The following is a 27,958-nucleotide window of genomic DNA, read 5'->3' as shown; positions in this document are numbered from 1 at the left end:
TCTGTCAGCAGCTGTGTCCCTGGGACTTTCTGGAAAAGAGCAATACGATCAACGCTGGGGGAGCCCCGGGTTGAAGAGCAGAACCTGACCTGTTGGAGCTCGTGTCCTTCTTGCCTCTGCATGGCTGCCGAGAGACCCACAAAGAGCCCAAAAGCTGCTTTGTGCTGCTCTCATTCTTAAGAAGCAACGAACATGATTAATAATCATGTGACTTCCTGCATTGATCCATGGACACCTCTTGTACCTTAATTTTATTCAGTTTTAAAGTCAATCATAACATTTTCAATTAAAGTTTGTTTGTTAAAGTCAAACACCAAGGGTTTTATGCACGTGGTCCTCTATTTATGTTTCAGACAGCGGTCCTTTCCTGACAAAGGCACAGACTCTGAGATTCTCACTGACACGGATGCTCCATCCCAGAGGATTCTGCTCCCTGAGGGCAAATGTACTCATGTCTGATCAGAGTATTTCAGAGGCTCAGTGTGGCTCTTTATGTGTCAGATCCAACCCAAGGGAGAGGCCTGGCCCAGAGGCCACGAGACGGGAAAGTGGGAGGTGAAGAGTGGAGGGACTCTGGCCCTCAGGTGACCTGAACTCTCTCAGGAAGCCATTCCATGGCCCGGAATCATTGGCTGGGATTTTTAGGCTGGAATCTTCTACCACAGCCAAGTTTGTGGTCTCTGGTTTTCAGTTGAAGCCCTGGTGTCTACCCTGTGCTCTGACCTTCCAGGTCTCACAGATGGATAATGGTCTCATCTCTCCTGAGAATTCCCATTCCTGATGGCTCCTTTCTAACCGTTGGTTTGGAATAGTGGGAAGAAGAGAAGGAAAAGCAAGATTCAGTCTTTTGGGGGCTGAATATTTGGTTCCCTAGCCTGATCTTTTTAAAAAGAAAATTGCTACACATGGGCGTCACTGAATGTAGTAATTCCCAAAGATGATTCCAATTCCATAGAAATGAAACGAAGTTAGAAGCACAATAAACCCGGCAAAGTTCTCCATCTGCAGCACAGCGCTGCCCAAGGAAACTGAGCAGAGAAGAAGCCTGTGCCCCCAGGGTTCCAGGCCCCGTCCCAGTTCTGGAACACTCCCTCATCCAGCCTAGCAGATGCCACCACACTTCATGGCCACTGGACTGAGTTCACGGGTCCAAACTCCTTTCAAACCACAACCAATGAGCATCTCAGATATGTATGTGGCATCTATAACATGTACCTGCATCTAAGACATCTTTGGCATGCTTACAGTGTAGGTGTGTGTGAGTTCAAAGGTTATATGTGGAAAGTAGTCAAGACCATCAAAGAGAAGAGGGAAATTCATTTTGCTTTGCTGCAGTTTTAACTCCACATACTGGATGAGTTTCCCTTTTTGCCTTCAATCAGCCTGGACCCCCTCACCACTCAGATTAGGGAAGCACAAAATCCACCAACAATTTCTACTAATTCCCAGGAACCCTTTTAGAAGGATAGTGCACAGAAATTGCACGTATCTCCAGCAAACAGGACAAAGAATGTTCATTCATTGAATGTACTGTGACTAATACCCGCGTTAAAACACAGGAACGAGACGGGTTATCCAGGGCCACGCAGCCTCCCCAGTGTGGCCTTCAAGGCCCTACCTCACCAGCTCACCGGGCTCCTGCCTGAGGATCACCCCTCTGCCGTGATTATGTTTGCCAGGCACTGCTTTATGCTTTTTGTGTGTATTTGCTCCTTTCATCCTAGCAAAACTCCTATGAAAAACTACTGTAATTGTCCCCACATTAAAGGGAGGAAACACAGGACCATGAGCGTTTACATTGATTATCAAGGTGCCGCTGCTGTTAAGTTACAGTTAGGATCCAGCCCAGAGCTCTGGCTGCAGAACCACTTTAACCAGTAAACAACGCTGTGGAAAAGGGGTCAAGCTGGAGACACAGTCCCATTCCACAGGGTTAGGTGTGTTGACAAATGCCCACTAACCTCCACATCTCACTTCTCAGATGTTTCCGCACGTACCTTTAAAGATCTTATTTCCCGCCAACAAAGACCAAATGTCTTTCCCACTCCACTCTAGGTGACTCCTCTCAGGTGGTTCCACCGACTGCTCCTTGCTGACGGAATGGAAATCAGCTACAGCTCAGACATAACCCGTGAACATCTCCCATACTTTCCAGTGGTGTAACTGTTCTAGAGGACTTAATAGACAAGTAGTATGTTGAAATCAATCTATGTAGCAAAAAATAAATATATTTAGTTCTTCAGAATAAAACAACTCAGGAAATTATTTTGATAAGAATTTAATAAAGAAAAATGCAAGTTTAATGCCAAAACAGTAAACATGTTTTGTAAATTATAATACAAAGTAGGGGCAAATGTTAGTTATGTAAATATATCAATATGATAACGTGAAAAAATAAATAGTAAGTGAAGAAACAATAAATAAATAAATAAATAAATAAATAAATAAATAAATAAATAGCATCGCCACAGTTACATATTAGGGACTGATATCCCAGGAGCTAAATTTCCTAACATTTTCATGTGTAAGAGCCTGACAACATAAAACATAATAAATTCTGTGACTGAAGCAGATAGAAGAGCCTTTGCACATGACCCAGGACATATGGGCAAAGGTGAGGTGGCGCATTCACCCGTGAGAATCCTCTCAGGGCGATCCCACGTCTCCGTCCTTATTTCTCAGCCTTTCTTGCAAGGCTCTTGTTGAGGAGAAGGATCTCATGATTTCCACTCTGACAACTTCCCAGGCGCAGTCACTGTATTTCTTCTCCTTCAGGTAGAGACGGAGGCCCTGGAAGTACCTCTTCAAGGCCAGGGTCGGGCCCTGCGTGGCCAGGGCAGATCCCTCCTCTCCCATCTCCCGCGCCCAACAGGTGTCCAGGTCTTCCAGCTGCCGATGGAGTCCTGTGCGCAGTTGGTCCACGAGGGTCGTGTTCCAGGTGACAGAGGAGTTCTCTGTGGGCAGGAGGTCGGAGATCTGCTGGAGCATCTCGTGGAGGACAGAGAGGGCCTGGGCCTTCTGGACCTGGCTGCCATCCACCGTTGCCCGAGGGAATCTGAAGTGCTTTCTGTCCTTCAGACAGAAGAGAGGGGAGATGGTGCTCATTTGGCTCAGAAGCACTAAGTTCTCCCTGCTGAGCAGGACGTGGTCCTGAGGCGGGTCACAGCCCAGAGCTCCACCGGGGCCAGAGCTGAACAGCACCAGGGCCGTGACTAGCAGGAGGGCCATGGGCAAAGGAGGGTGCTGCTGGCCTGGCTGAGCTGGGCGTCTGGTGAACAACCTTGGGCCAGAAGTTCTCCAATGACCTTCTTTCTAGGCAGGGCCCTTAAATAGGGAACACCACAGTTTTCATTTTCTAAACATTTCTTTCCACTTTCACTTCCTTTTTTGTTTTCTTTTAGGTGGTCTAAGAAGATGTCATCAATCTGCAATATTAATTTTCTATTTTAAATTCCCAACTTTTAAAACATATATATTTTACTGATTTTTTACAGAGAGGAATGGAGAGGGACAGAGAGTTAGAAACATCTGTGAGAGAGAAATATTGATCAGCTGCCTCCTGCGGACCTCCCACTGGGGATGTGCCGGAAACCAAGGTACATGCTCTTGATGGGATTCGAACCTGGGACCTTTCAGTCCACAGGCTGACGCTCTATCCACTGAGCCAAACCGGTTAGGGCTCCCAACAAACTTTAGATGTGTCTTCTGTGCCCCATGTTGCCCTCCTTACTTTTCACAGGGAGTCAGGCTCCCTCATCCGTGTGGGCTTGTGTGTTTTGTCAGGTCCTGCTGGCCCACATGTAGTCCATAAGCTCTTTAGAACCAAGGGCTGAATTTTATTTACTGTTGTGTTCCCTGCAGAGGCTGAGGTTTTTAGTGACTGCGTTTGGGGTGTTTCTCCTCTAGAACCCATTCCTGCAGGGCCACGTGGTTATGCTTCACGGGGGCCACTGGCTCAGGACTTGTGTAGACATTGCCGTTTCCTTCCAGCGTTTGTAACCGGTTGTCAGTGCTCCTCAGGCTGTGCCGATACCCCCAGCAGCAATCCGGGTTCTTTGCTGGTGGCTGTAGGTGTGGAGATTCTCATCACAGGATGGTAATATTTTCCCAGCCCCACCCCATTCCCGAGGCCAAGATCTGCTCTAGTAACCCTGTGCCTCTGAGTGACAGTGTCCTCAACTATAACTCTCCTGGACTCCCCGCTGAGGGCAGGCTCACCCCATCCTGAGGTCCTTAGATTCTCCCCAGGAGGAGGGGCTTGTGTCTTTGTGACAAATGATGGGTCAGCATCCTCCTGCTTCCCCCGGAGGGTGTGTGTGAAGGACCCTTGTTCTCGGTGGTGACCTGCTCCTCTCCTGAGCCAGGACCCAGGTGTCAGTGGTGTCCGCAGCCCTAACGCTGACAGCAAACGTTTGTTTTGTCTAAGTGGGTGGAGGCATTCGTTATCCGTTTGCAATCATTGATCTTCAGTGGGCCAATAATTTGTTTTGGCAAGTGCAGCTTTATTATTGAATTCTCTTTTTAAATTATTGAACACATTGAACTCAGAATTTCTGAGCTGGGCACGGGAGTTTCAATGACGACGTCTGTCAGTAGAAACTTGTAGAACAGAAACTGGTGAACTTCAGCTGCTCATTCAGTCTGTGCGTTTCTATTGGGCTTCTCTGTTCATCCCTGTGTCTCCTGCTCAGGATGCAGGGCAGTGAGGCTCAGACTGCTAACTCAGAGAGAAACAGCCTTCTTCCCTTAATTATTCCTGGTGCTTCATTCTAAAGGTAAATAACCACATAGTCATTACATAGTGTTTTACGGGGCATAGTTTGTGTTGCTCCTCTGACATGATTTTCTACTTCATCCTGAGGTTCATATAAAGGGAGTAAAGAAAATCAAAGGGACTTCACCATTTTTCTCTCTAATTATCATGACGTCAGACTTTTCATTTCTCATTTCAACTTTCCTAGAAAGCAAAATTGACAGTTGTTTGTGGCAAAAATGAAAGAAACAGAATTCTGCATGTCATAAAAGAGAAAGGAGGGAAGTGGTTCTGACGACGAGAGGACAAAGTGTAAGTGGGCACAATGGACTGCAGCCCCACGGGAGCTGGTGCTGTGGCAGAGGGAGGATGGAGCCAGGCCTGAGCTACACCAATGGTGAATTCAACCTTCTCAGTAATCCTATTTGCATTAAACTTGTTTATACCACTATATGCAGTATAAATCTGAAGCGATGAATTATTTGGGAGGTATCACAAATACAAGGTCAAACCCTTAAGGAGTTTAAGACAAAGGCTGGTCTGGAAGGGCCCGTTAAAAGACAAGGATAGAATTGGAAATGGGGTTTATGAACCAAGGAGAGGCAACGCCATGCTAGCTCTGAGCAGAGAGGGTGGGGTGACAACGGATTCCAAGTTCCACTTCAAATGCCAGTGGATTGCTGTCTGTTGTTCTGTATGACATCACCAGTGTGGTCTGAGTCTATAGAACTGACTGACTTTAAATTATAAGGAGAAATAGACAACATTCCTTTTAAATGGTTGTAATGAGTAGAATTTTCTGACAATTGAAACAGGTTTGTCGCTGGCACTGGAGTAACCGTGGTCCCTCCAATTCCCAGCGGGCTGCTTGGGGGTCAATGTCCCCTGGGCTGGGGACACTGCTGTTGGCCACGTCTCTGTGGGAGAGCTCTGCTCTCAGCATCCACTTCCATCTCCTCCCCCTCGGAACCAGAATGATCTGCAGAAGCAGGTGACTCAGTGCAGGCCCTTCCCATTGTTCCCCTCCTGAGGGCCTGCCTGTTCCAGTCCAGGCTTTACCTGCCTCTGTTCTGCCCAGTTCTCACACTGCTGCTGACTTTCACCTCCTTCCTGCTCCTAGGTGTGCTCTGTGTTCTGTTCCATGATCACCAGATCCGAGTCTGCTTCTCACCTCTTTGCACTGAGTGCATCACCTAAGGTAGGTTTAGCCCCACTGCTGGGAGCATCAATGATACTGCCCTGTACAGTCGTGGAAACGTCCCAGGTGATCCACCTTCATTTCTCTCTGTACAACTGGGTAGAAGAGAATCAAGTTCCCAGAAAACTTTAGCTACACACGCTGAGTTGGTAAAGTTCCCAAATAGAAGGTGCCCATGACCTATAATCATTGTTTACACAAGAGCCAAACTTAAGAGTCTTCTGATCAGAAATGCTTGCATTGTGCTCTTCTACAAACCCAAGATAAAGTTCTCTGCTGACCAACGAACGTCCGTATAGGTTTCTGTTGATCAGTTACAAGAGCCAGCGTGAAATTAACTGGCAAATGTCTTTAACCAAACATTATCCTGAAGAATCTTTTCATTAAAAAAAATATTGGAATGTATAGTTTGGAAACAGCAAATAGCCGCTACCCCCTCCACCACCACTGTCCCAAAAAATTAAACAGTAAAAAAATTATGTGATAAAATTATTTATTTAAGAGGCAGATCATGTACCTCTCTAAACATAATTTTGTAAATTCAGGATGTACAAGATATTTTTAAAATAACCCCTTGATTTTGGAGTCAGGTATTTCTCAACTGGTGCAGAAATCTGAGTGGAGATTATTCAGGGGCTTGGCAAACAATGCAGTTAATGAGAGAGTCAGTCACCATAGACATTTATTGTGAATTTGCTGACTTTAAGGATGGTTACATGATTCCAACGCGTAGTGTAATTTCCACTCTAACGACCTCCCAGGCACAGGCGCTGTATTTCTTCTCTCTGAAGTAGTTATGGATGCTTTGGAAGTACTTCCGGACGAGAATTCCCAAATTGGAACAATCCCGATTTTCTCCTTCCCTCTGCTCCAGGTCCTCCAGGTCCTCCAGGCTGTGATGAAGGCTGGAGAGGAGTTGAGAGAGGAGGGTGTGGTCCCATGTGAGGCTGCGCTGTGTTGTAAAGAGGTTGATGATGTGCGTGATCATCGGATGTTGGAAACAGGTGCGTTGTGTCTTCTGCATCTGTGTGATTGTCCCCCTATTCCAAGGAAATTTGAAGTCGTTTCTGTGATCCAGGCATAGGTGAGGGGGGGTCCTTTGCAGTTGTCTCAAAAGATTGAAAACTCTCAGGTTGTCTCCTCTATGGATCCAAAGTATGTCCTTCTCAAGGGAACCAGCAGGGCTGGAGCAGAGCATCACCCCTGCCACCAGCCACAGATGGATCTGGGCCATTGGGAATTGCAGTGATTCAGGGCACTACCGCCAGGGGGAGTCGCGGGCACAATTGGCAGCAACTTTCCTTCTTGGGATTTCTAGAAATCGCGGTTCTCCAACTGGCCGCCAGAGGGCGCGCAGAAGGCCTTTTTGAAGCTGCTTTTGGGGAAGTTCCGTCAGCCGCTCTGTGCGGCTTTAATAGTGAAGGCAGAGCCTCCATGGGGAGGCCGCCGCCGCTGCAGACGGGGCTCTGCCTGCGCCCGGCCATGGACGCTGCTCCGAGGGAGCCCGCACGGAACCCGGCCTGGGCTGCGCTTCCCCGGGAGCTCGGGGCTTTCCTTGTGCGCGGAAGCTCCAGCGAGGCCATTGGAACCGAGAACCCGTGTGCTGCGGGCCCGGCGGCGGGGACCAGAGCGTGTTGGGCGGTTTGTGGGGAATCGGGGCACTTTCTGCGCGGGATGCGCCCGGATCCGGAGCCGGGACCGCGGGGAGGTCGGGCTGCGGGGGGAGCTGGGCCGGGAGTGGCGGCTCCGTAGGGCTCTGGGGCTTTGGGGTGATGTGTCCCCGTTACAGCGTTAGAGAGCCGTGGAGGGAAGTTAAACTGGGAAGTGCGAGCATTACAACGGCTTTTCCTGAAGCTACTCAAAATATTACAATATTTCAATATTAAATATTAATATGAAGCCAATATTTAAAATATATTTTATATTAAAGCATCACTTAATTAAACTTTTTAAATAGTTTAAAAGTTTAGTATTAAATAAATATCGCTGTAAATCTTTAAATATATTTTAAACGTAGAAACTAACATATTCTTTTAAACTTTAAAAAATATTTAAATATTAATTTGAATATCTACATAAAATTTAAAATATTTTAATCTTAAGACATCCTTCTATTAGAATTTTAAAAATACTTATATATTGAATATTAACTAAGTATTAACTGAAAATTTAAAATGTTTTAATTTTTTACATTGAGGCTATAAAAGTTGCATGTATGAAACTTGCACTTTATTTCAGCTGTGTTTTATTTGTACCAAAACAAGAATTTAATGTAATTTTACTGTCTTGGCTGGAAAGGAAGCAAACACTTGAGTGTTTTCTCGATTACTTGTTGTCAGCCTGGCCTGCCTGGCTCAGCGCTGGAGCATCAGCCTGTGAAGCAGGAAGTGCTGGGTTCATTCCTGGTCTGGGCACAGGTCCTGGTTGCAGCTAGATCCCTGGGTGGGGCTTGCAGGAGGCAGCCGATCAGTGTTTCTCTCTCATCATGGACATTTCTCTCTCTCCCTCCACCTTCCTCTCTGAAATCTATTCAAGTGTTTTATTTAAGATGTTATTTTTAATAAAAGGGATTACTTGTGTTCAGTTGAGAGTATTGCCCTGTTGGACAGTTTCTTGTTACCACGTGACAATGGTGAGTCATTTTTCTTTCATTTCACTTTACTGAAACGTCATCACAGGACCTCACATTGAATGAATTGTTAAAAGTATAAATTGGTGTTGTGTGCAGGCTGGAGAGGACAGTTAGCAGGACCGATCTTTTCCTTTTCTTTGGTTAGCATTTTGTAGACTGGATGGAACTTCCTAACCTTATATTTGCACCGTGCCCCCTTCCTTCATAAGCCTCTCAGGGACTTGCATGTGGAAGGTCATTTCGTGTCTCTAAAATGTTGATATTTTGTTCATCATGGATGTCCTTGCCTACTTCATTATTTCGTATTGCCTGGAAGTATTGTGTATCTTGATGACTCAGATGTGAGTCCTTCTTAAACTCTGTGCTTGAGGGAAGTACTCTGCCCTTCTACTACCCCAGGAAGGAGCTTTTGAATTAGTGTTATGATCTTCAAGGGCTGAAAACCTAGGTATGTCCCCTTTCATATCAGCACCACCCTCTGCCTCTGTCTTGCCTGTTTATGTTTATGTTTTCCTGTTCCTGTGCGAGTCCCAGGCAGTTAAGATTACAGTGGCTTTGCAGTATAACTTGATAGCTGGTATTGTGATTCCTCCAAGTGTGTTCTTTCTCAAAATTGCTGCGGCTATTTGAGATCTTCTTTTGTTCCATATAAATGTTTGGAGTATTTCTTCTAGATCTGTGAAATATGCTGTTGGTATTTTAATAGGAATTGCATTGAATCTATAGATTACTTTGAGTAGAATGGACATTTTAATTCTACGAATCCGTGAACACTGTATGTTCTTCCACTTATTTATACATTCCTCTATCTCTTTTGTTCAACGTCCTGTGATTTTTCTGAGTACAAGTCTTTTACCTCCCCGGTTAAGTTTATTCCTAGGTATCTTACTTTTTTTGGGCACTATGGTAAATTGGATTGTTTGTTTAGTTTTTCTTGCTGAGAATTCATTATTGGTATATAATGCCATAGAGTAAGGAAAACCTGTTCAATAAATGGTTCTGGAATGATTGCAAAGCCACATGCAAAAGAATGGACTGGGTTACAGTTTGTCCCCATGAATAAAACTTTACTCACAAGGGATCAAATAAATAAACACAAGTTCTCACACAATAAAATCAATAGAAAAAAGCATAGGTACTAAATTTTTGGGCCTTGGCTGTAGAGAACATTTTATGAACTTGACTCCAAAGGCAAGTGAAGGAACGGCAGAAATAAATGAATGGGACCATATCCAACTAACCAGCTTCTGCACAGCAATAGAGACTGACAACAAAACAAAGAGGCAACCAATGAAAGGGAGAGAATATTTGCAAAAAATAGCTCCGACAAAGGTTTGTTTTTTTTCTTCTTATTTTCCGACAGAGGTTTAATACCCAAACTATGTAAAGAACTCATAAAACTCAACACTAAACAAACAACCCAATTAGAACTTGGGCACAGAACCTGAGGAAACATCTCTCCCAAGAAAAGATACAAACATCAAACCGATACATGTAAAGATGTTCAATATCATTAGCAATTAGGGAAATGCAAATCACAACTACAATGAGACACCACCTCACACCTGTTAGAATGGCTATAATCAACCAGACGAGTAATAAGTGTTGGAGAGGTAGTGGAAAAGGGGGAACCCTCATTCACTGCTGGTGGGAATATAGACTTTGCAGCCACTATGGAAAACAGTCTGGCAATTTCCCCAAAAATTTAAGAATAGAGCTACCTCCTATATGACCCAGCAATACCTCTCTTGCATGTATACCCAAAAAATCGAAAACTTGTACACACAAAGATATATGCACCCCTCTGTTCATTGCAGCATTATTCACTGTGGCCAACACATGGAGACAACCAAGGTGTCCATCAATAGAGAATTGGCTAAAGAAGACGTGGTACGTAGAGACAATGGAATAGAAATAAGAAAAGATCAAATACTGCCATTTGGCACAACGTAGACGGGTCCTGAGAATATTAAGCTACGTGAAATAAGTGAGGCGGAAAAAGCTGAGCACCACGTGATCTCATCTGTGGGATGTCACACTAAACTCGTGCCCACAAACAGTTGTGTGGGGTTGTCAGAGGGAAGGGTGTGGAAGGCGGGGAAGGAAGGAGGACTAATATATAGTGACAGAAGAGAATTTGCTTTGGGTGGTGTGCATACCGTACAGTATACAGATCTTGTAACAAATCCACACCTGAAACCTATATGATCCTATGAACCAATGACACCCCCAATACATTTTTAATCAAAAAGAAAAATAAATAAATAAACAAACCCTTAAATCACGCGGTGTTGCAGAGAATGTTCACACGTGGCTTTATGTCCGGTAGAAATGAAGTAACCCAATTGAACAGAGTATCTGGGGTTATAGAGATACAGGTTTAGAAATCCACTAGGAGCCACAGTATTTTATCTTAGATCCTTGTGATGATTAATTTTAGGTTTCAATTGGATTGGACTATGAGGAGCCCAGACACTTGGCCAAACTTTCTGAATGTGTCTGTGAAGGTGTTTTGGTCTGAGATTGAGAGTTAAGTAGATGGACTGGGAAAAGCTATTGTTCTCCCTAATATGAGTCCACCTCATCTCACCAGTTGAAGGCCTTGAATAGAACATAATGGCTGACCTTGGAGTAAGAAAACGGTAATTTAGCTAAATCCTATGTAACAAAACTTACAGCAAAGGGGAGGATGAAGGGCACAGTAGGGGTAAGGAGAGGGCACAAGCTCTCTGCCCTGGCTGGGGGATAAAGGAGAGGAACTTTTGTCCCCTGGCCAACCTCCAGCTCTGCAAAACCAGCCACATGATTATTGTTTCATTTTTCCCCAGATGTAATCATTTGGGAACCACACCAATCAACTCACAAAAGACTCACTTTAACTAAGAACACCAAATTGCTAATACTATCTAGCAAAATCATGGATGTTACTCATTCTCAATGTGCATTTCATATGATTAGTGAATCCATCAGACACTTGGGTCATCTACTAGTAAATATCATTACTACTCAAGATGACATAGAAGTGGTCGATGTCTCTTAGAGGTTAGTGTTGACCCACCCATGGAAAGGTCAAAGGTTTACTTCCATCTAAAGGGTATGTACCTAGGTTGCAAGTTCAGTTCCCGGCCTAGTCAGCTTGCAAGTAGAACCCAACCATTCATGCAGTAACCTATCATATCTCTCTCTCACATTGATGTTGTCCTCTGTCTCCCTTTGTTTCTGAAAATCAGTTTAAATAATCAATATAAGAATGACATTTTTGAGCACCTCCTATGGTCTAGGCACTCTTCTAAGCATATTAATTCATGGTTCATTCCTTGAGCACTCGTGGAAAACATGCATTTATAAAACAGGAGTTTCTCAAGCACCTTCATGTGTCAGTCTTGTTCTTCTCACTTAGTACACATGAGTTAACAAAAGAGGCAGAAGTCGTTCCATTCCTTATCCCTTTTTTATGAAGAAGAAGACAAAGCCACAGGAAGATGAACTTTCCCAAGTTCATAGCGGTACTTGAAAATCTAGGAGTTCTGACTCCACAGTCTAAGCTCTTAACATTCTAGGAATTTCCCTCTTCACAGGAGCAAAGAGGCTGCTGAGAATCAGAGCATCCTATCTCCAGGACATGGGTTGTGATGGTTAATTCTATGTGTCAACTTGCCTAGGTCAACCACCGGTCATCCTGAATTTTGCCTTAAAATGTACCTGGAGGTAGAGAAGCATAAATGCAGCAGCCCAGGTGGTCACTAGACCAGCAGAACTCAAATGGCCAAACAACCTATTTGTAACTTAAGAGTAACACAGTTGACTTCCATTAAATCTGCAAAGCAAGTAGCAAGGATGCTACCATTCAACAGGTGATAGGCAAAGAAAGAATGGAAAAAGTACAGAATTGGCAAGTTTTTCTTCTAATCTGGTCCATGAAATGGAGTAGTAGAGGAGAGAAAGATAAAGGATAAAAATGTATTAAAGTATTACCCACAATTTATTCACAAGTGAATTGAAGCATTGGCTAGGTTATCTGAGTCACAGATTCGAGAAATCCTCCCAAACTGGTCTCTCTCCCTGCTCTCTGAGATAGTCACACAGCACACACGCAGTTATGTGCATTTGGCTGACTCCCTTCCCTGCCATCATTGGAACACTGGCATTTGCTCAGGGCCCAGAACATCCGTCAGCACACTCCTAGAAGCAGAACTGTCCACAACAGTTGTGAAGAACATAGAGCGGCCACTCCACAGTTGCTCTCTCCCTGTGGCTTTTCTTCTGATTAGAAACCTTGAAGGGGAAACAACCACAGACCTAGAGGCGGTGAGGGCGGGGCGGGAAAGGAGTGAATACATCCAGTGAAGCAGGACTGGGAGACTGTGGTAGGAGGAGGCCCAGATGCCAATATCAGCCAACAAATCACGTATATCCTTTCCACTTCCCTCTAAAGACTCCTCTCTGATATCCCTACACTCTCCGCCTCGCTGACGGAATGGAAACTGGCTACAGTTCTGACATAAGCACCGAATATCCTCCATGTTTCCAGGGCTCTCCTCAATTCCATGCGTTTCCAGCTTTCCATAGGCACTTTCTGAGAAGTGGGGGACTGTTCTAAAGGACTTAAAAAGAGAGTGCTATTTTGAGATAGATTCAAAAAATAAGGATTTAAGTTTTCAGAAGTAAAACACTCACGAAATTTTCTTTGATAAGAATTGAATAAATAAAGCAAAATGCAAATTTAATAATTTTAAAAAGTTACATGTTTTGTAAATTTTAATACCAGGTAAGAGCAAATATTGGTTATATAAATACATAAATATGATAAGATGAAAGAATAAATAACAAATAAATAAATAACCATTTATGACCATTTATAACCAAAAATAATAAATAACAATTAATCAAGAATAAATAATTAATAAATAAATAACAATAGATAACCATTCAGGCAGTAACCTATCAGGGACTATTGACCCAGGAGCTGAATTGTGTAACATTTTCTCGCTTAACATTCTGACAACCGATTTACTGAGTAAAATTCAATACATTCTGTGACTGAAGCAGATAGAAGAGCCTTTGCACATGACCCTGGACATATGGGCAAAGGTGAGGTGGCGCATTCACCCATGAGAATCCTCTCAGGGCGATCCCACGTCTCCGTCCTTATTTCTCAGCCTTTCTTGCAAGGCTCTTGTTGAGGAGAAGGATCTCATGATTTCCACTCTGACAACTTCCCAGGCGCAGTCACTGTATTTCTTCTCCTTCAGGTAGAGACGGAGGCCCTGGAAGTACCTCTTCAAGGCCAGGGTCGGGCCCTGCGTGGCCAGGGCAGATCCCTCCTCTCCCATCTCCTGCGCCCAACAGGTATCCAGGTCTTCCAGCTGCCGATGGAGTCCTGTGCGCAGTTGGTCCACGAGGGTCATGTTCCAGGTGACAGAGGAGTTCTCTGAAGGCAAGAGGTCAAAGATCTGCTGCAGCATCTCATGGAGGATAGAGATGGCCTGGGCCTTCTGGACCTGGCTGCCATCCACCGTTGCCCGGGGGAATCTGAAGTGCTTTCTGTCCTTCAGACAGAAGAGAGGGGAGATGGTGCTCATTTGGCTCAGAAGCACTAAGTTCTCCCTGCTGAGCAGGACGTGGTCCTGAGGCAAGTCACAGCCCAGAGCTGCACCGGGGCCAGAGCTGAACAGCACCAGGGCCGTGAGTAGCGAGAGCAGGAGGGCCATGGGCAAAGGAGGGTGCTGCTGGCCTGGCTGAGCTGGGCGTCTGGTGAACAACCTTGGGCCAGAAGTTCTCCAATGACCTTCTTTCTAGGCAGGGCCCTTAAATAGGGAACACCACAGTTTTCATTTTCTAAGCATTTCTTTCCACTTTCACTTCCTTTTTTGTTTTCTTTTAGGTGGTCTAAGAAGATGTCATCAATCTGCAATATTAATTTTCTATTTTAAATCCCCAACAAATTTTTTAAAAATATATTTTATTGATTTTTTTAAGAGAGGAATGGAGTGGGACAGAGAGTTAGAAACATCGGTGAGAGAGAAACATCCATCAGCTGCCTCCTGCACACCTCCCACTGGGGATGTGCCCGCAACCAAGGTATATGCCCTTGACCGGAATGAAACCTGGGACCTTTCAGTCCACAGGCTGACCCTCTACCCACTGAGTCAAACCGGTTAGGGCTCCCAACAAACTTTAGATGTGTCGTCTGGGCACCATGTTGCCCTCCTTACTCTGCCCAGGAAGTCAGGCTCCCTCATCCGTGTGGGCTTGTGTGTTTTGTCAGGTCCTTGCTGGCTTATGTAGTCCATAAGCTCTTTAGAACCAAGGGCTGAGTTTTATTTACTGTTGTGTTCCCTGCAGAGGCTGAGATTTTTAGTGACTGCGTTTGGGGATGTTTCTCCTCTAGAACCCATTCCTGCAGGGCCACGTGGTTATGCTTCACGGGGGCCACTGGCTCAGGACATGTGTAGACATTGCCGTTTCCTTCCAGCGTTTGTAACCGGTTGTTAGTGCTCCTCAGGCTGTGCCAATACCCCCAGCAGCAATCCGGGTTCTTTGCTGGTGGCTGTAGGTAGGTGTGGAGATTCTCATCACAAGATGGTAATATTTTCCCAGCGCCACCCCATTCCCGAGGCCAAGATCTGCTCTAGTAACCCTGTGCCTCTGAGTGACAGTGTCCTCAATTATAACTCTCCTGTACTCCCTGCTGAGGGCAGGCTCACCCCATCCTGAGGTCCTTAGATTCTCCCCAGGAGGAGGGGCTTATGTCTTTGTGGCAAATGATGGGTCAGCATCCTCCTGCTTCCCCCGGGAGGGTGTGTGTGAAGGACCCTTGTTCTCGGTGGTGACCTGCTCCTCTCCTGAACCAGGACCCAGGTGTCAGTGGTGTCCGCAGCCCTAACGCTGACAGCAAATGTTAGTTTTGTCCAAGTGGGTGGAGGCATTCGTTATCCGTTTGCAATCATTGATCTTCAGTGGGCCAATAATTTGCTTTGGCAAGTGCAGCTTTATAATTGAATTTTCTTTTTAAATTATTGAACACATTGAACTCAGAATTTCTGAGCTGGGCACGGGAGATTCAATGACGACGTCTCTCAGTAGAAACTTGTAGAACAGAAACTGGTGAACTTCAGCTGCTCATTCAGTCTGTGCGTTTCTATTGGGCTTCTCTGTTCATCCCTCTGTCTCCTGCTCAGGATGCAGGGCAGTGAGGCTCAGGCTGCTAACTCAGGGAGAAACAGCCTTCTTCCCTTAATTATTCCTGGTGCTTCATTCTAAAGGTAAATAACCACATAGTTATTACATAGTGTTTTGCGGGGCATAGTCTGTGTTGCTCCTCTGACATGATTTTCTACTTCATCCCGAGGATCATATAAAGGGAAGTAAAGAAAGTCAAAGGGACTTCACCATTTTTCTCTCTAATTATCATGACGTCAGACTTTTCATTTCTCATTTCAACTTTCCTAGAAAGCAAAATTGACAGTTGTTTGTGGCAAAAATGAAAGAAATAGAATTCTGCGTGTCCTGAAAGAGAAAGGAGGGAAGTGACTTCTGATGACGAGAGGACAAAGTGTAAGTGGGCAGAATGGACTGCAGCCCCACGGGAGCTGGTGCTGTGGCAGAGGGAGGATGGAGCCAGGCCTGAGCTACACCAACGGTGAATTCAACCTTCTCAGTAATCCTATTTGCATTAAACGTGTTTATACCACTATTATGCAGTATAAATCTGAAGCAATGAATTATTTGGAAGGTACCACAAATCCAAGGTCAAACTCTTAAGGAGTTTAAGATACGGGCTGGTGTGGAAGAGCCCATTAAAAGACAAGGATAGAATTGGACATGGGATTTATGAACCAAGGAGTGGCCACGCCATGCTAGCTCTGAGCAGGGAGGGTGGGGTGACAACGGATTCCAAGTTCCACTTCAAATGCCAATGGATTGCTGTCTGGCTCTGTATGACATCACCAGTGTGGTCTGAGTCTATAGAACTGACTGACTTTAAATTCTAAGGAAAAATAGACAACATTCCTTTTAAATCGTTTTAAAGAGTAGAATTTTCTGACAATTGAAACAGGTTTGTCGCTGGCACTGGAGTAACTGTGGTCCCTCCAATTCCCAGCAGGCTTCTGTGGGGTCAGTGTCCCCTGGGCTGGGGACACTGCTGTTGGCCACGTCTCTGTGGGAGAGCTCTGCTCTCAGCATCCACTTCCATCTTCTCCCCCTCGGAACCAGAATGATCTGCAGAAGCAGGTGACTCAGTGCAGGCCCTTCCCATTGTTCCCCTCCTGAGGGCCTGCCTGTTCCCGTCCAGGCTTTACCTGCCTCTGTTCTGCCCAGTTCTCACACTGCTGCTGACTTTCACCTCCTTCCTGCTCCTAGGTGTGCTCTGTGTCCTGTTCCGTGATCACCAGATCCGAGTCTGCTTCTCAGCTCTTTGCACTGAGTGCATCACCTGAGACAGGTGCAGCCCCACTGCTGGGAGCATCAGTGATACTGCCCTGTACAGTCGTGGAAACGTCCCAGGTGATCCACCTTCATTTCTCTCTGTACAACTGGGTAGAATAGAATCAAGTTCCCAGAAAACTTTAGCTACACACGCTGAGTTGGTAAAGTTCCCAAATAGAAGGTGCCCATGACCTACAATCATTGTTTACACAAGAACCAAACTTAAGAGTCTTCTGATCAGAAATGCTTGCATTGTGCTCTTCTACAAACCCAAGATAAAGTTCTCTACTGACCAACGAACGTCCGTATAGGTTTCTGTTGATCAGTTACAAGAGCCAGCGTGAAATTAACTGGCAAATGTCTTTAACCAAACATTATCCTGAAGAATCTTTTCATTAAAAAAATATTGGAATGTATAGTTTGGAAACAGCAAATAGCCCCTACCCTCTCCACCACCACTGTCCCAAAAAATTAAACAGTAAAAAAATTATGTGATAAAATTATTTATTTAAGAGGCAGATCATGTACCTCTCTAAACATAATTTTGTAAATTCATGATGTACAAGATATTTTTAAAATAACCCCTTGATTTTGGAGTCAGGTATTTCTCAACTGGTGCAGAAATGTGAGTGGAGATTATTTAGGGGCTTGGCAAACAATGCAGTTAATGCGAGAGTCAGTCAACATAGACATTTATTGTGAATTTGCTGACTTTAAGGATGGTTACATGATTCCAACGCGTAGTGTAATTTCCACTCTAACGACCTCCCAGGCACAGGCGCTGTATTTCTTCTCTCTGAGGTAGTTATGGATTCTTTGGAAGTACTTCCGGACGAGAATTCCCAAATTGGAACAATCCCGATTTTCTCCTTCCCTCTGCTCCAGGTCCTCCAGGTGCTCCAGGCTGTGATGAAGGCTGGAGAGGAGTTGAGAGAGGAGGGTGTGGTCCCATGCAGCGAGGCTGCGCTGTGTTGTAAACAGGTTGACGATGTGCGTTATCATGGGATGTGTGAAACAGGTGCGTTGTGTCTTCTGCATCTGGGTGATTGTCCCCCTATTCCAAGGAAATTTGAAGTCGTTTCTGTGATCCAGGCATAGGTGAGGCGGGGTCCTTTGCAGTTGTCTCAAAAGATTGAAAACTCTCAGGTTGTCTCCTCTATGGATCCAAAGTATGTCCTTCTCAAGGGAACCAGCAGGGCTGGAGCAGAGCATCACCCCTGCCACCAGCCACAGATGGATCTGGGCCATTGGGAATTGCAGTGATTCAGGGCACTACCGCCAGGGGGAGTCGCGGGCACAATTGGCAGCAACTTTCCTTCCAGGGATTTCTAGAAAGCGCGATTCTCCAGCTGGCCGCCAGATGGCGCGCAGGAGGCCGTTTTGAAGCTGCTTTTGGGGAAGTTCGGTCAGCCGCTCTGTGCGGCTTTAATAGTGAAGGCAGAGCCTCCATGGGGAGGCCGCCGCCGCTGCGGACGGGGCTCTGCCTGCGCCCGGCCGCGGACGCTGCTCCGAGGAAGCCCGCCCGGAACCCGGCCTCGGCTGAGCTTCCCCGGGAGCTCGGGGCTTTCCTTGTGCGCGGAAGCTCCAGCGAGGCCATTGGTACCGAGAACCCGTGTGCTGCGGGCCCAGAGGCGGGGACCAGAGCGCGTTGGGCGGTTTGCGGGGAATCGGGGCACTTTCTGCGCGGGATGCGCCCGGATCCGGAGCCGGGACCGCGGGGTGGACGGGCGGCGGCCCCGCGCTGGGGACGCTGCGGGCGGAGCTGGGCCGGGAGTGGCGGCTCCGTAGGGCTCTGGGGCTTTGGGGTGCTGTGTCCGCGTTACAGCGTTAGAGAGCCGTGGAGGGAAGTTACACAAACTGGGAAGTGCGAGCATTAAAACGGCTCTTCCTGAAGCTACTCAATATATTAAAATAATTTAATATTAAATAGTAATATGAAGCCCAGTATTAAAATATATTTTGTATTAAAGCATCACTTAATTAAACTTTTAAAATAGTTTAAAAGTTTAGTATGAAATAAATATCGCTGTAAATCTTTAAATATATTTTAAACCTTGAGACTATTAACACATTCTCTTAAACTTTAAAAATTATTTAAATATTAATTTAAATATCTACATAAAATTTAAAATACTTCAATCTTAAGACATCCTTCTATTAGAATTTTAAAATACTTATATATTGATTATTAACTAAGTATTAACTAAAAATTTTTAATTTTTCACTTTTTACATTCAGGCTATGAAAACTGCATGTATGAAACTTGCACTTTATTTCAGCTGTATCTTACTTGTACCAAAACAAGGATTTAGTGTAATTTTACTGTCTTGGCTGGAAAGGAAGCAAACACTTGAGTGTTTTCACGAAGACTTGTTGTCAGCCTGGCCTGCCCGGCTCAGGGCTGGAGCATCAGCCTGTGAAGCAGGAAGTGCTGGGCTCATTCCTGGTCTGGGCACAGGTCCTGGTTGCAGCTAGATCTCTGGGTGGGGCTTGCAGGAGGCAGCCAATCAGTGATTCTCTCTCATCATTGATGTTTCTATCTTTCTCTCCCTCACCTTCCTCTCAGAAATCAGTACAAGTGTTTTATTTAAGATGTTATTTTTAATAAAAGGGATTACTGTGTTCAGTTGAGAGTATTGCCCTGTTGGACAGTTTCTTGTTACCACGTGACAATGGTGAGTCATTTTTCTTTCATTTCACTTTACTGAAACGTCATCACAGGACCTCACATTGAATGAATCGTTAAAAGTAAAAACTGGTGTTGTGTGCAGGCTGGAGAGGACAGTTAGCAGGACCGATCTTTTCCTTTTCTTTGGTTAGCATTTTGTAGACTGGGTGGAACTTGCTAACATTATATTTGCACCGTGCCTCGCCCCTTCCCTTCGTAACCCTCTCGGGGACTTGAAAGTGGAAGGTCATTTCGTGTCTCTAAAATGTTTGTATTTTGTTAATCATGGATTTCCTGGCATTAATTCACTTTTTTTTATTTAAAAAAAATATATATTTTATTGATTTTTTTATACAGATGAAGGGAGAGGGATAGAGAGTTAAGAACACCAATGAGAGAGAAACATCAATCAGCTGCCTCCTGAACACCCCCTACTGGGAATGTACCCACAACCAAGGTACATGCCCTTGACTGGAATTGAACCTGGGACCCTTCAGTCCGAAGGCCGACGCTCTATCCACTGAGCCAAACTGGTTAGGGCAATTCATTTTTTAGTATTGCCTGGAAGTATTGTGTATCTTGATGACTCAGATGTGAGTCCTTCTTAAACTCTGTGCTTGAGGGAAGTACTCTGCCCTTCTACTAACCCAGCAAGGAGCTTTTGAATTAGTGTTGTGATCTTCAAGGGCTGAAAACCTAGGTATGTCCCATTTCTTATCAGCAGCACCCTCTGCCTGGTTCTTGCCTGTTTGTTTTCCTGTGCCTCAGGTAACATCCCCAGAGGTGGTCTGCCTCTGAGGCTGAAAGGAGGGATTATTTAGCTCATTGTTACCACTCACAGAACAGCAGTGCTTTGTCAGGAACCTTTCCTCAGAGCTGGTTCTCTGCAGAGTGGGCTCTGAGATGCCTCTTGTTCGAAGTGCCAGGCACTGATCTCTGTGTAACTCAGTGCTGTCCAATTTCCCATCGCCATCTATTGAAGAGCCTGTCTTACTCTGTTGTATGCTCTTGCCTCCTTTGTCAAATATTTATTGTGCGTAATATCATGGGTTTACTTCTGGGGTCTCTGTTCTGTTCCGTTGATCTATCTGCCTGTTCCTGTGCCAGTCCCAGGCTGTTGAGATTACAGTGGCTTTGCAGTATAACTTGATATCTGGTATTGTGATTCCTCCAAGTTTTTCTTCTTTCTCAAGATTGCTGTGGCTGCTTGAGGTCTTCTTTTGTTCCATATAAATGTTTGGAGTTTTTGTTCTGTTTCTGTGAAATATGCTGTTGGTAACATAATAGGGATTGCATTGAATCTATAGATTGCTTTGGGTAGTATGGACATTTTAGTGATGTTAATTCTAAAGTCCATGAACACTGTTTGTTCTTCCAGTTATTTATATCTTCCTCTATTTCTTTTGTTCAACGTCCTGTGATTTTCTGAGTACAAGTCTTTTACCTCCCCGGTTAAGTTTATTCCTAGGTATCTTAATTTTATGGGCACTATGGTAAATTGAAATGTTTGTTTAGTTTTTCTTTCTGAGAATTCATTATTGGTATATAACGCCATAGAGTAAAGAAAACCTGTTCAATAAATGGTTCTGGGATCAATGGAAAGCCACATGCAAAAGAATGGACTGGGTTACAGTTTGTCCCCATGAATAAAACTTAACTCAAAGGGGATCAAGTACATAAATAGAAGGTCTCAAACAATGAAATCAGTAGAAGAAAGCATAGGTACTAAATGCATGGGCCTTGGCTGTAGAGAACATTTTATGAACTTGACTTTAAAGGCAGGTGAAGGAACGGCAGAAATAAATGAATGGGACCATATCAAACTAACCAGCTTCTGCACAGCAATAGAGACTGACAACAAAACGAAGAGGCAACCAATGAATGGAAGATAATATTTGCAAACAATAGCTCCGACAAAGGTTTAATCCCCAAACTATATAAAGAACTCACAAAACTCAACACTGAACCAACTACCCAATTAGAACGTGGCCAGAGAACCTGAGTAAACCTCTCTCCCAAGAGGAGATACAAACATCAAACAGATCTATGAAAAGATGTTCAATGACATTAGCAATTAGGGAAATGCAAATCACAACTACAATGAGACACCACCTCACACCTGTTAGAATGGCTATTATCAACAAGACGAGTAATAAGTGTTGGAGAAGTTGTGGAAATAGGGGAACACTCATTCACTGCTGGTGGGAATATACACTTTGCAGCCACTATGGAAAAGAGTCTGGCAATTTCCCCAAAAATTTAAAAATAGAGCTACCTGCCATATGACCCAGGAATCCCTCTCTTGCATGTATACCCGAGAAATCGAAAACTTGTACACACAAAGATATATGCACCCCTCGTTCATTATTCACTGTGGCCAACACATGGAGACAACCAAGGTGTCCATCAATAGAGAATTGGCTAAAGAAGACGTGGTACGTAGACACAATGAAATAGAAATAAGAAAAGATGAAATACTGCCATTTGGGACGACGTGGACGGGTCCTGAGAATATTAAGCTACGTGAAATAAGTGAGGCGGAAAAAGCTGAGCACCACTTGATCTCATCTGTGGGATGTCACACTAAACTCGTGCACACAAACAGTAGTGTGGGGTTGTCAGAGGGAAGGGTGTGGAAGGCGGGGAGGGAAGGGGGACTAATATATAGTGACAGAAGAGGATTTGACTTTGGGTGGTGTGCATACCGTACAATATACAGATCTTGTAACAAATCCACACCTGAAACCTGTATGATCCTATGAACCAATGTCACCCCAATATATTTTTCAAACAAAAAGAAAAATAAATAAATAAATAAACCCTTAAATCACGCGGTGTTGCAGAGAATGTTCACACGTGGCTTTATGTCAGGTGAAAATGATATAACCCAATTGAACAGAGTATCTGCGGTTATAGAGATACAGTTTTAGAAATCCAGTAGGTGCCACAGTATTTTATCTTAGATCCTTGTGATGATTAATTTTATGTTTCAATTGGATTGGACCATGAGGAGCCCAGATACTTGGCCAAACTTTCTGAATGTGTCTGTGAAGGTGTTTTGGTCTGAGATTGACAGTTAAGTAGATGGACTGGGGAAAGCTATTGTTCTCCCTAATATGAGTCTACCTCATCTCACCAGTTGAAGGCCTTGAATAGAACATAATGGCTGACCTTGGAGTAAGAAAATGATAATTTAGCTAAATCCTATGTAACAAAACTTACAGCAAAGGGGAGGATGAAGGGCACAGTAGGGGTAAGGAGAGGGCACAAGCTCTCTGCCCTGGCTGGGGGATAAAGGAGAGGAACTTTTGTCCCCTGGCCAACCTCCAGCTCTGCAAAACCAGCCACAGGATTATTGTTTCATTTTTCCCCAGATGTAATCGTTTGGGAACGAGAAATGGGAATCACACCAATCAACTCACAAAAGACTCACTTTAACTAAGAACACCAAATTGCTAATACTATCTAGCAAAATCATGGATGTTACTCATTCTCAATGTGCATTTCATATGATTAGTGAATCCATCAGACACTTGGGTCATCTACTAGTAAATATCATTACTACTCAAGATGACATAGAAGTGGTCGATGTCTCTTAGAGGTTAGTGTTGACCCACCCATGGAAAGGTCAAAGGTTTACTTCCATCTAAAGGGCATGTACCTAGGTTGCACGTTAAGTTCCCGGCCTAGTCAGCTTGCAAGTAGAACCCAACCATTCATGCAGTAACCTATCATATCTCTCTCTCACATTGATGTTGTCCTCTCTCTCCCTTCCTTTGTTTCTGAAAATCAATTTAAATAATCAATATAAGAATGACATTATTGAGCAACTCCTATGGTGTAGGCACTCTTCTAAGCATATTAATTTATGGTTCATTCCTTGAGCACTCTTTGAAAACATGCATTTATAAAACAGGAGTTTCTCAAGCACCTTCATGTGTCAGTCTTGTTCTTCTCACTTAGTACACATGAGTTAACAAAAGAGGCAGATATGGTTCCATTCCTTATCCCTTTTTTATGAAGAAGAAGACAAAACCACAGCGAGATGAACTTTCCCAAGTTCATAGCAATACTTGAAAATCTAGGAGTTCTGACTCCACAGTCTAAGCTCTTAACATTCTAGGAATTTCCCTCTTCACAGGAGCAAAGAGGCTATTGAGAATCAGAGCATCCTATCTCCAGGACAGTGGTTGTGATGCTAAATTCTATGTGTCAACTTGCCTAGGTCAACCACCGGTCATCCTGAATTTTGCCTTAAAATGTACCTGGAGGTAGAGAAGCATAAATGCAGCAGCCCAGGTGATCACAGTTTAGACCAGCAGAACTCAAATGGCCAAACAACCTATTTGTAACTTAAGAGTAACACAGTTGAACTCCAGTAAATCTGCAAGCAAGTAGCAAGGATCCTACCATTCAACAGGTGATAGTCAAAGAAAGAATGGAAAAAGTCCAAAATTGGCAAGTTTCTCTCCTTCTAATCTGGTCTATGAAGTAGAGTAGGAGAGGAAAGATAAATAATAAAAATGTATTAAAGTATTATCCACAATTTATTTACAAGTGAATTGAAGCATTGGCTAGGTCATCTGAGGCACAGATTAGCAGTGATGGGCAACCTTTTGAGCTTGGTGTGTCAAACTTCGCCAAGAAACTGAGCATAACTCGGGTAGTGTGTCACTTTGAGGAAAAAACTAATTCCAAGACTCTAGTCGCAAATGTTTCATCCTCAGGAGCAGCAAATGTTTCATCCTCGGCATGCGGCCGCGTGTCATCAGAAATGGCTACGCGTGTCAGTGCTGACATGCGTGTCATAGGTTCGCCATCACTGGATTAGAGAAATCCTCCCAAATTGACCTCTCCCTGCTCTCTGAGATAGTCACACAGCACACACGCAGTTATGTGCATTTGGCTGACTCCCTTCCCTGCCCTCATTGGAACACTGGCATTTGCTCAGGGCCCAGAACACCCATCAGCACACTCCTAGAAGCAGAACTGTCCACAACAGTTGTGAAGAACATGGAGCGGCCACTCCACAGTTGCTCTCTCCCTGTGGCTTTTCTTCTGATTAGAAACCTTGAAGGGGAAACAACAACAGACCTGGAGGCGGTGAGGGCGGGGCGGGAAGGGAGTGAATACATCCAGTGAAGCAGGACTGGGAGACTGTGGTAGGAGGAGGACCAGATGCCAATATCAGCCAACAAATCCCGTTTATCCTTTTCACTTCACTCTAAAGACCCCTCCCCGATATCCCTACCCTCTCCTCCTGGCTGACGGAATGGAAACCGGCTACAGTTCTGACATAAGCACCGAACATCCTCCATGTTTCCAGGGCTCTTCTCCATTCCATGCGTTTCCAGCTTTCCATAGGCACTTTCTGAGAAGTGGGGGACTGTTCTAAAGGACTGTAAAAATGAGTGCTCGCCAAACCGGTTTGGCTCAGTGGATAGAGCGTCGGCCTGCGGACTCAAGGGTCCTGGGTTCGATTCTGGTCAAGGGCATGTACCTTGGTTGCGGGCACATCCCAGTAGGGGGTGTGCAGGAGTCAGCTGATCGATGTTTCTCTCTCATCGATGTTTCTAACTCTCTATCCCTCTGTCTTCCTCTCTGTAAAAAATCAATAAAATACATTTTTTAAAAAAAATAAAAAGGAGTGCTATTTTGAGATAGAGTCAAAAAATAAGTATTTAGGTTTTCAGAAGTAAAACACTCATGAAATTTTATTTGATAAGAATTGAATAAATAAAGCAAAATGCAAATTTAATAATTTTAAAAAGTTACATGTTTTGTAAATTTTAATACCAGGTAAGAGCAAATATTGGTTATATAAATACATAAATATGATAAGATGAAAGAATAAATAATAAATAACCATTTATAACCAAAAATAATAAATAACAATTAATCAAGAATAAATAATAAATAAATAAATAACAATAGGTAACCATTCAGGCAGTAACCTATCAGGGACTATTGACCCAGAAGCTGAATTTTGTAACATTTTCTCGCTTAACATTCTGACAACCGATTTACTGAGTAAAATTCAATACATTCTGTGACTGAAGCAGATAGAAGAGCCTTTGCACATGACCCTGGACATATGGGCAAAGGTGAGGTGGCGCATTCACCCATGAGAATCCTCTCAGGGCGATCCCACGTCTCCGTCCTTATTTCTCAGCCTTTCTTGCAGGGCTCTTGTTGAGGAGAAAGACCTCATGATTTCCACTCTGACAACTTCCCAGGCGCAGTCACTGTATTTCTTCTCCTTCAGGTAGAGACGGAGGCCCTGGAAGTACCTCTTCAAGGCCAGGGTAGGGTCCTGCGTGGCCAGGGCAGATCCCTCCTCTCCCATCTCCCGTGCCCAACAGGTGTCCAGGTCTTCCAGCTGCCGATGGAGTCCTGTGCGCAGTTGGTCCACGAGGGTCATGTTCCAGGTGACAGAGGAGTTCTCTGTGGGCAAGAGGTCGGAGATCTGCTGGAGCATCTCGTGGAGGACAGAGAGGGCCTGGGCCTTCTGGACCTGGCTGCCATCCACCGTTGCCCGGGGGAATCTGAAGTGCTTTCTGTCCTTCAGACAGAAGAGAGGGGAGATGGTGCTCATTTGGCTCAGAAGCACTAAGTTCTCCCTGCTGAGCAGGACGTGGTCCTGAGGCGGGTCACAGCCCAGAGCTCCCCCGGGGCCAGAGCTGAACAGCACCAGGGCCGTGAGTAGCGAGAGCAGGAGGGCCATGGGCAAAGGAGGGTGCTGCTGGCCTGGCTGAGCTGGGCGTCTGGTGAACAACCTTGGGCCAGAAGTTCTCCAATGACCTTCTTTCTAGGCAGGGCCCTTAAATAGGGAACACCACAGTTTTCATTTTCTAAGCATTTCTTTCCACTTTCACTTCCTTTTTTGTTTTCTTTTAGGCGGTCTAAGAAGATGTCATCAATCTGCAATATTAATTTTCTGATTTAAATTCCCAACAAACTTTTAAAAAATATATATTTTATTGATTTTTTACAGAAAGGAAGGGAGAGGGACAGAGAGTTAGAAACATCTGTGAGAGAGAAATATCGATCAGCTGCCTCCTGCGGACCCACCACTGGGGATGTGCCCGAAACCAAGGTACATGCTCTTGACCGGATTCGAACCTGGGACCTTTCAGTCCACAGACCGACACTCTATCCACTGAGCCAAACCGGTCAGGGCTCCCAACAAACTTTAGATGTGTCTTCTGTGCCCCATGTTGCCCTCCTCACTCTGCACAGGGAGTCAGGCTTCCTCATCCGTGTGGGCTTGTGTGTTTTGTCAGGTCCTGCTGGCCCACATGTAGTCCATAAGCTCTTTAGAACCAAGGGCTGAGTTTTATTTACTGTTGTGTTCCCTGCAGAGGCTGAGGTTTTTAGTGACTGCGTTTGGGGGTGTTTCTCCTCTAGAACCCATTCCTGCAGGGCCACGTGGTTATGCTTCACGGGGGCCACTGGCTCAGGACTTGTGTAGACATTGCCGTTTCCTTCCAGCGTTTGTAACCGGTTGTCAGTGCTCCTCAGGCTGTGCCGATACCCCCAGCAGGAATCCGGGTTCTTTGCTGGTGGCTGTAGGTGTGGAGATTCTCATCACAAGATGGTAATATTTTCCCAGCGCCACCCCATTCCCGAGGCCGAGATCTGCTCTAGTAACCCTGTGCCTCTGAGTGACAGTGTCCTCAACTATAACTCTCCTGGACTCCCCCCTGAGGGCAGGCTCACCCCATCCTGAGGTCCTTAGAATCCTCCCCAGGAGGAGGGGCTTGTGTCTTTTTGGCAAATGATGGGTCAGCATCCTCCTGCTCCCCCCGGAGGGTGTGTGTGAAGGACCCTTGTTCTCGGTGGTGACCTGCTCCTCTCCTGAGCCAGGACCCAGGTGTCAGTGGTGTCTGCAGCCCTAACGCTGACAGCAAATGTTTGTTTTGTCTAAGTGGGTGGAGGCATTCGTTATCCGTTTGCAATCATTGATCCTCAGTGGGCCAATAATTTGTTTTGGCAAGTGCAGCTTTATTATTGAATCCTCTTTTTAAATTATTGAACACATTGAACTCAGAATTTCTGAGCTGGGCACGGGAGATTCAATGACGACATCTGTCAGTAGAAACTTGTAGAACAGAAACGGGTGAACTTCAGCTGCTCATTGAGTCTGTGCGTTTCTATTGGGCTTCTCTGTTCATCCCTGTGTCTCCTGCTCAGGATGCAGGGCATTGAGGCTCAGGCTGCTAACTCAGGTAGTAAGAGCCTTCAATCCTTAATTATACATAGTGTTTCATTTAAGTG

The 27,958-nt window shown here is 44.8% G+C and overlaps 6 protein-coding genes across 9 annotated transcripts in view; 1 reads left to right on the top strand and 5 right to left on the bottom strand.

Moving 5' to 3' along the window:
- Nucleotides 1-2,284: 2,284 nt before the first annotated feature.
- LOC307111437 (interferon omega-2-like) lies at nt 2,285-3,433 on the bottom strand. The gene has a single exon (XM_079791329.1). It carries the CDS (start codon nt 3,226-3,228, stop codon nt 2,647-2,649), a length of 582 nt encoding a protein of 193 aa, XP_079647455.1. The 5' UTR covers nt 3,229-3,433; the 3' UTR covers nt 2,285-2,646.
- A 2,808-nt stretch (nt 3,434-6,241) lies between these two features.
- Nucleotides 6,242-7,201, bottom strand: LOC307111434 (interferon omega-1-like). Its single transcript, XM_079791326.1, has one exon. It carries the CDS (start codon nt 7,183-7,185, stop codon nt 6,664-6,666), a length of 522 nt encoding a protein of 173 aa, XP_079647452.1. The 5' UTR covers nt 7,186-7,201; the 3' UTR covers nt 6,242-6,663.
- A 1,235-nt stretch (nt 7,202-8,436) lies between these two features.
- LOC307111429 (uncharacterized protein) overlaps nt 8,437-27,958 on the top strand; it is a gene marked incomplete at its 5' end in the record, with an annotated part of 21,709 nt that continues 2,187 nt past the window's right edge. For 2 of the 4 annotated variants that reach the window (XM_079791320.1, XM_079791321.1), the window contains 4 exons: nt 16,123-16,225; nt 16,691-16,818; nt 16,948-17,091; nt 17,899-18,031. In XM_079791320.1, the coding sequence (XP_079647446.1) occupies nt 16,123-16,225; nt 16,691-16,818; nt 16,948-17,091; nt 17,899-18,031 (508 nt within the window). Of the gene's footprint in view, nt 8,584-16,001; nt 16,226-16,690; nt 16,819-16,947; nt 17,092-17,898; nt 18,032-27,958 lie in introns of those variants that run through there. The other 2 variants (XR_013814567.1, XR_013814568.1) reach the window with 2 other exon arrangements.
- On the bottom strand, nt 10,126-14,367 carry LOC307111424 (interferon omega-2-like). The gene has a single exon (XM_079791315.1). The coding sequence runs from the start codon at nt 14,292-14,294 to the stop codon at nt 13,707-13,709; it is 588 nt and encodes a 195-aa protein (XP_079647441.1). The 5' UTR covers nt 14,295-14,367; the 3' UTR covers nt 10,126-13,706.
- LOC307111425 (interferon omega-2-like) overlaps nt 19,295-27,958 on the bottom strand; it is a 20,871-nt gene continuing 12,207 nt past the window's right edge. The window contains exon 2 of the mRNA XM_079791316.1: nt 19,295-25,095. The gene's annotated coding sequence lies outside the window, so the exon portion shown is untranslated. The remainder of the gene's footprint in view (nt 25,096-27,958) is intronic.
- Nucleotides 25,567-26,622, bottom strand: LOC307111436 (interferon omega-2-like). Its single transcript, XM_079791328.1, has one exon. The coding sequence runs from the start codon at nt 26,403-26,405 to the stop codon at nt 25,818-25,820; it is 588 nt and encodes a 195-aa protein (XP_079647454.1). The 5' UTR covers nt 26,406-26,622; the 3' UTR covers nt 25,567-25,817.

Source organism: Cnephaeus nilssonii, assembly GCF_951640355.1.
Source record: "Cnephaeus nilssonii genome assembly, chromosome: 14".
NCBI lineage: Eukaryota > Metazoa > Chordata > Mammalia > Chiroptera > Vespertilionidae > Cnephaeus > Cnephaeus nilssonii.
Note: the sequence above shows the minus strand (reverse complement) of the source record. Positions and strands in the feature narration are given on the sequence as shown.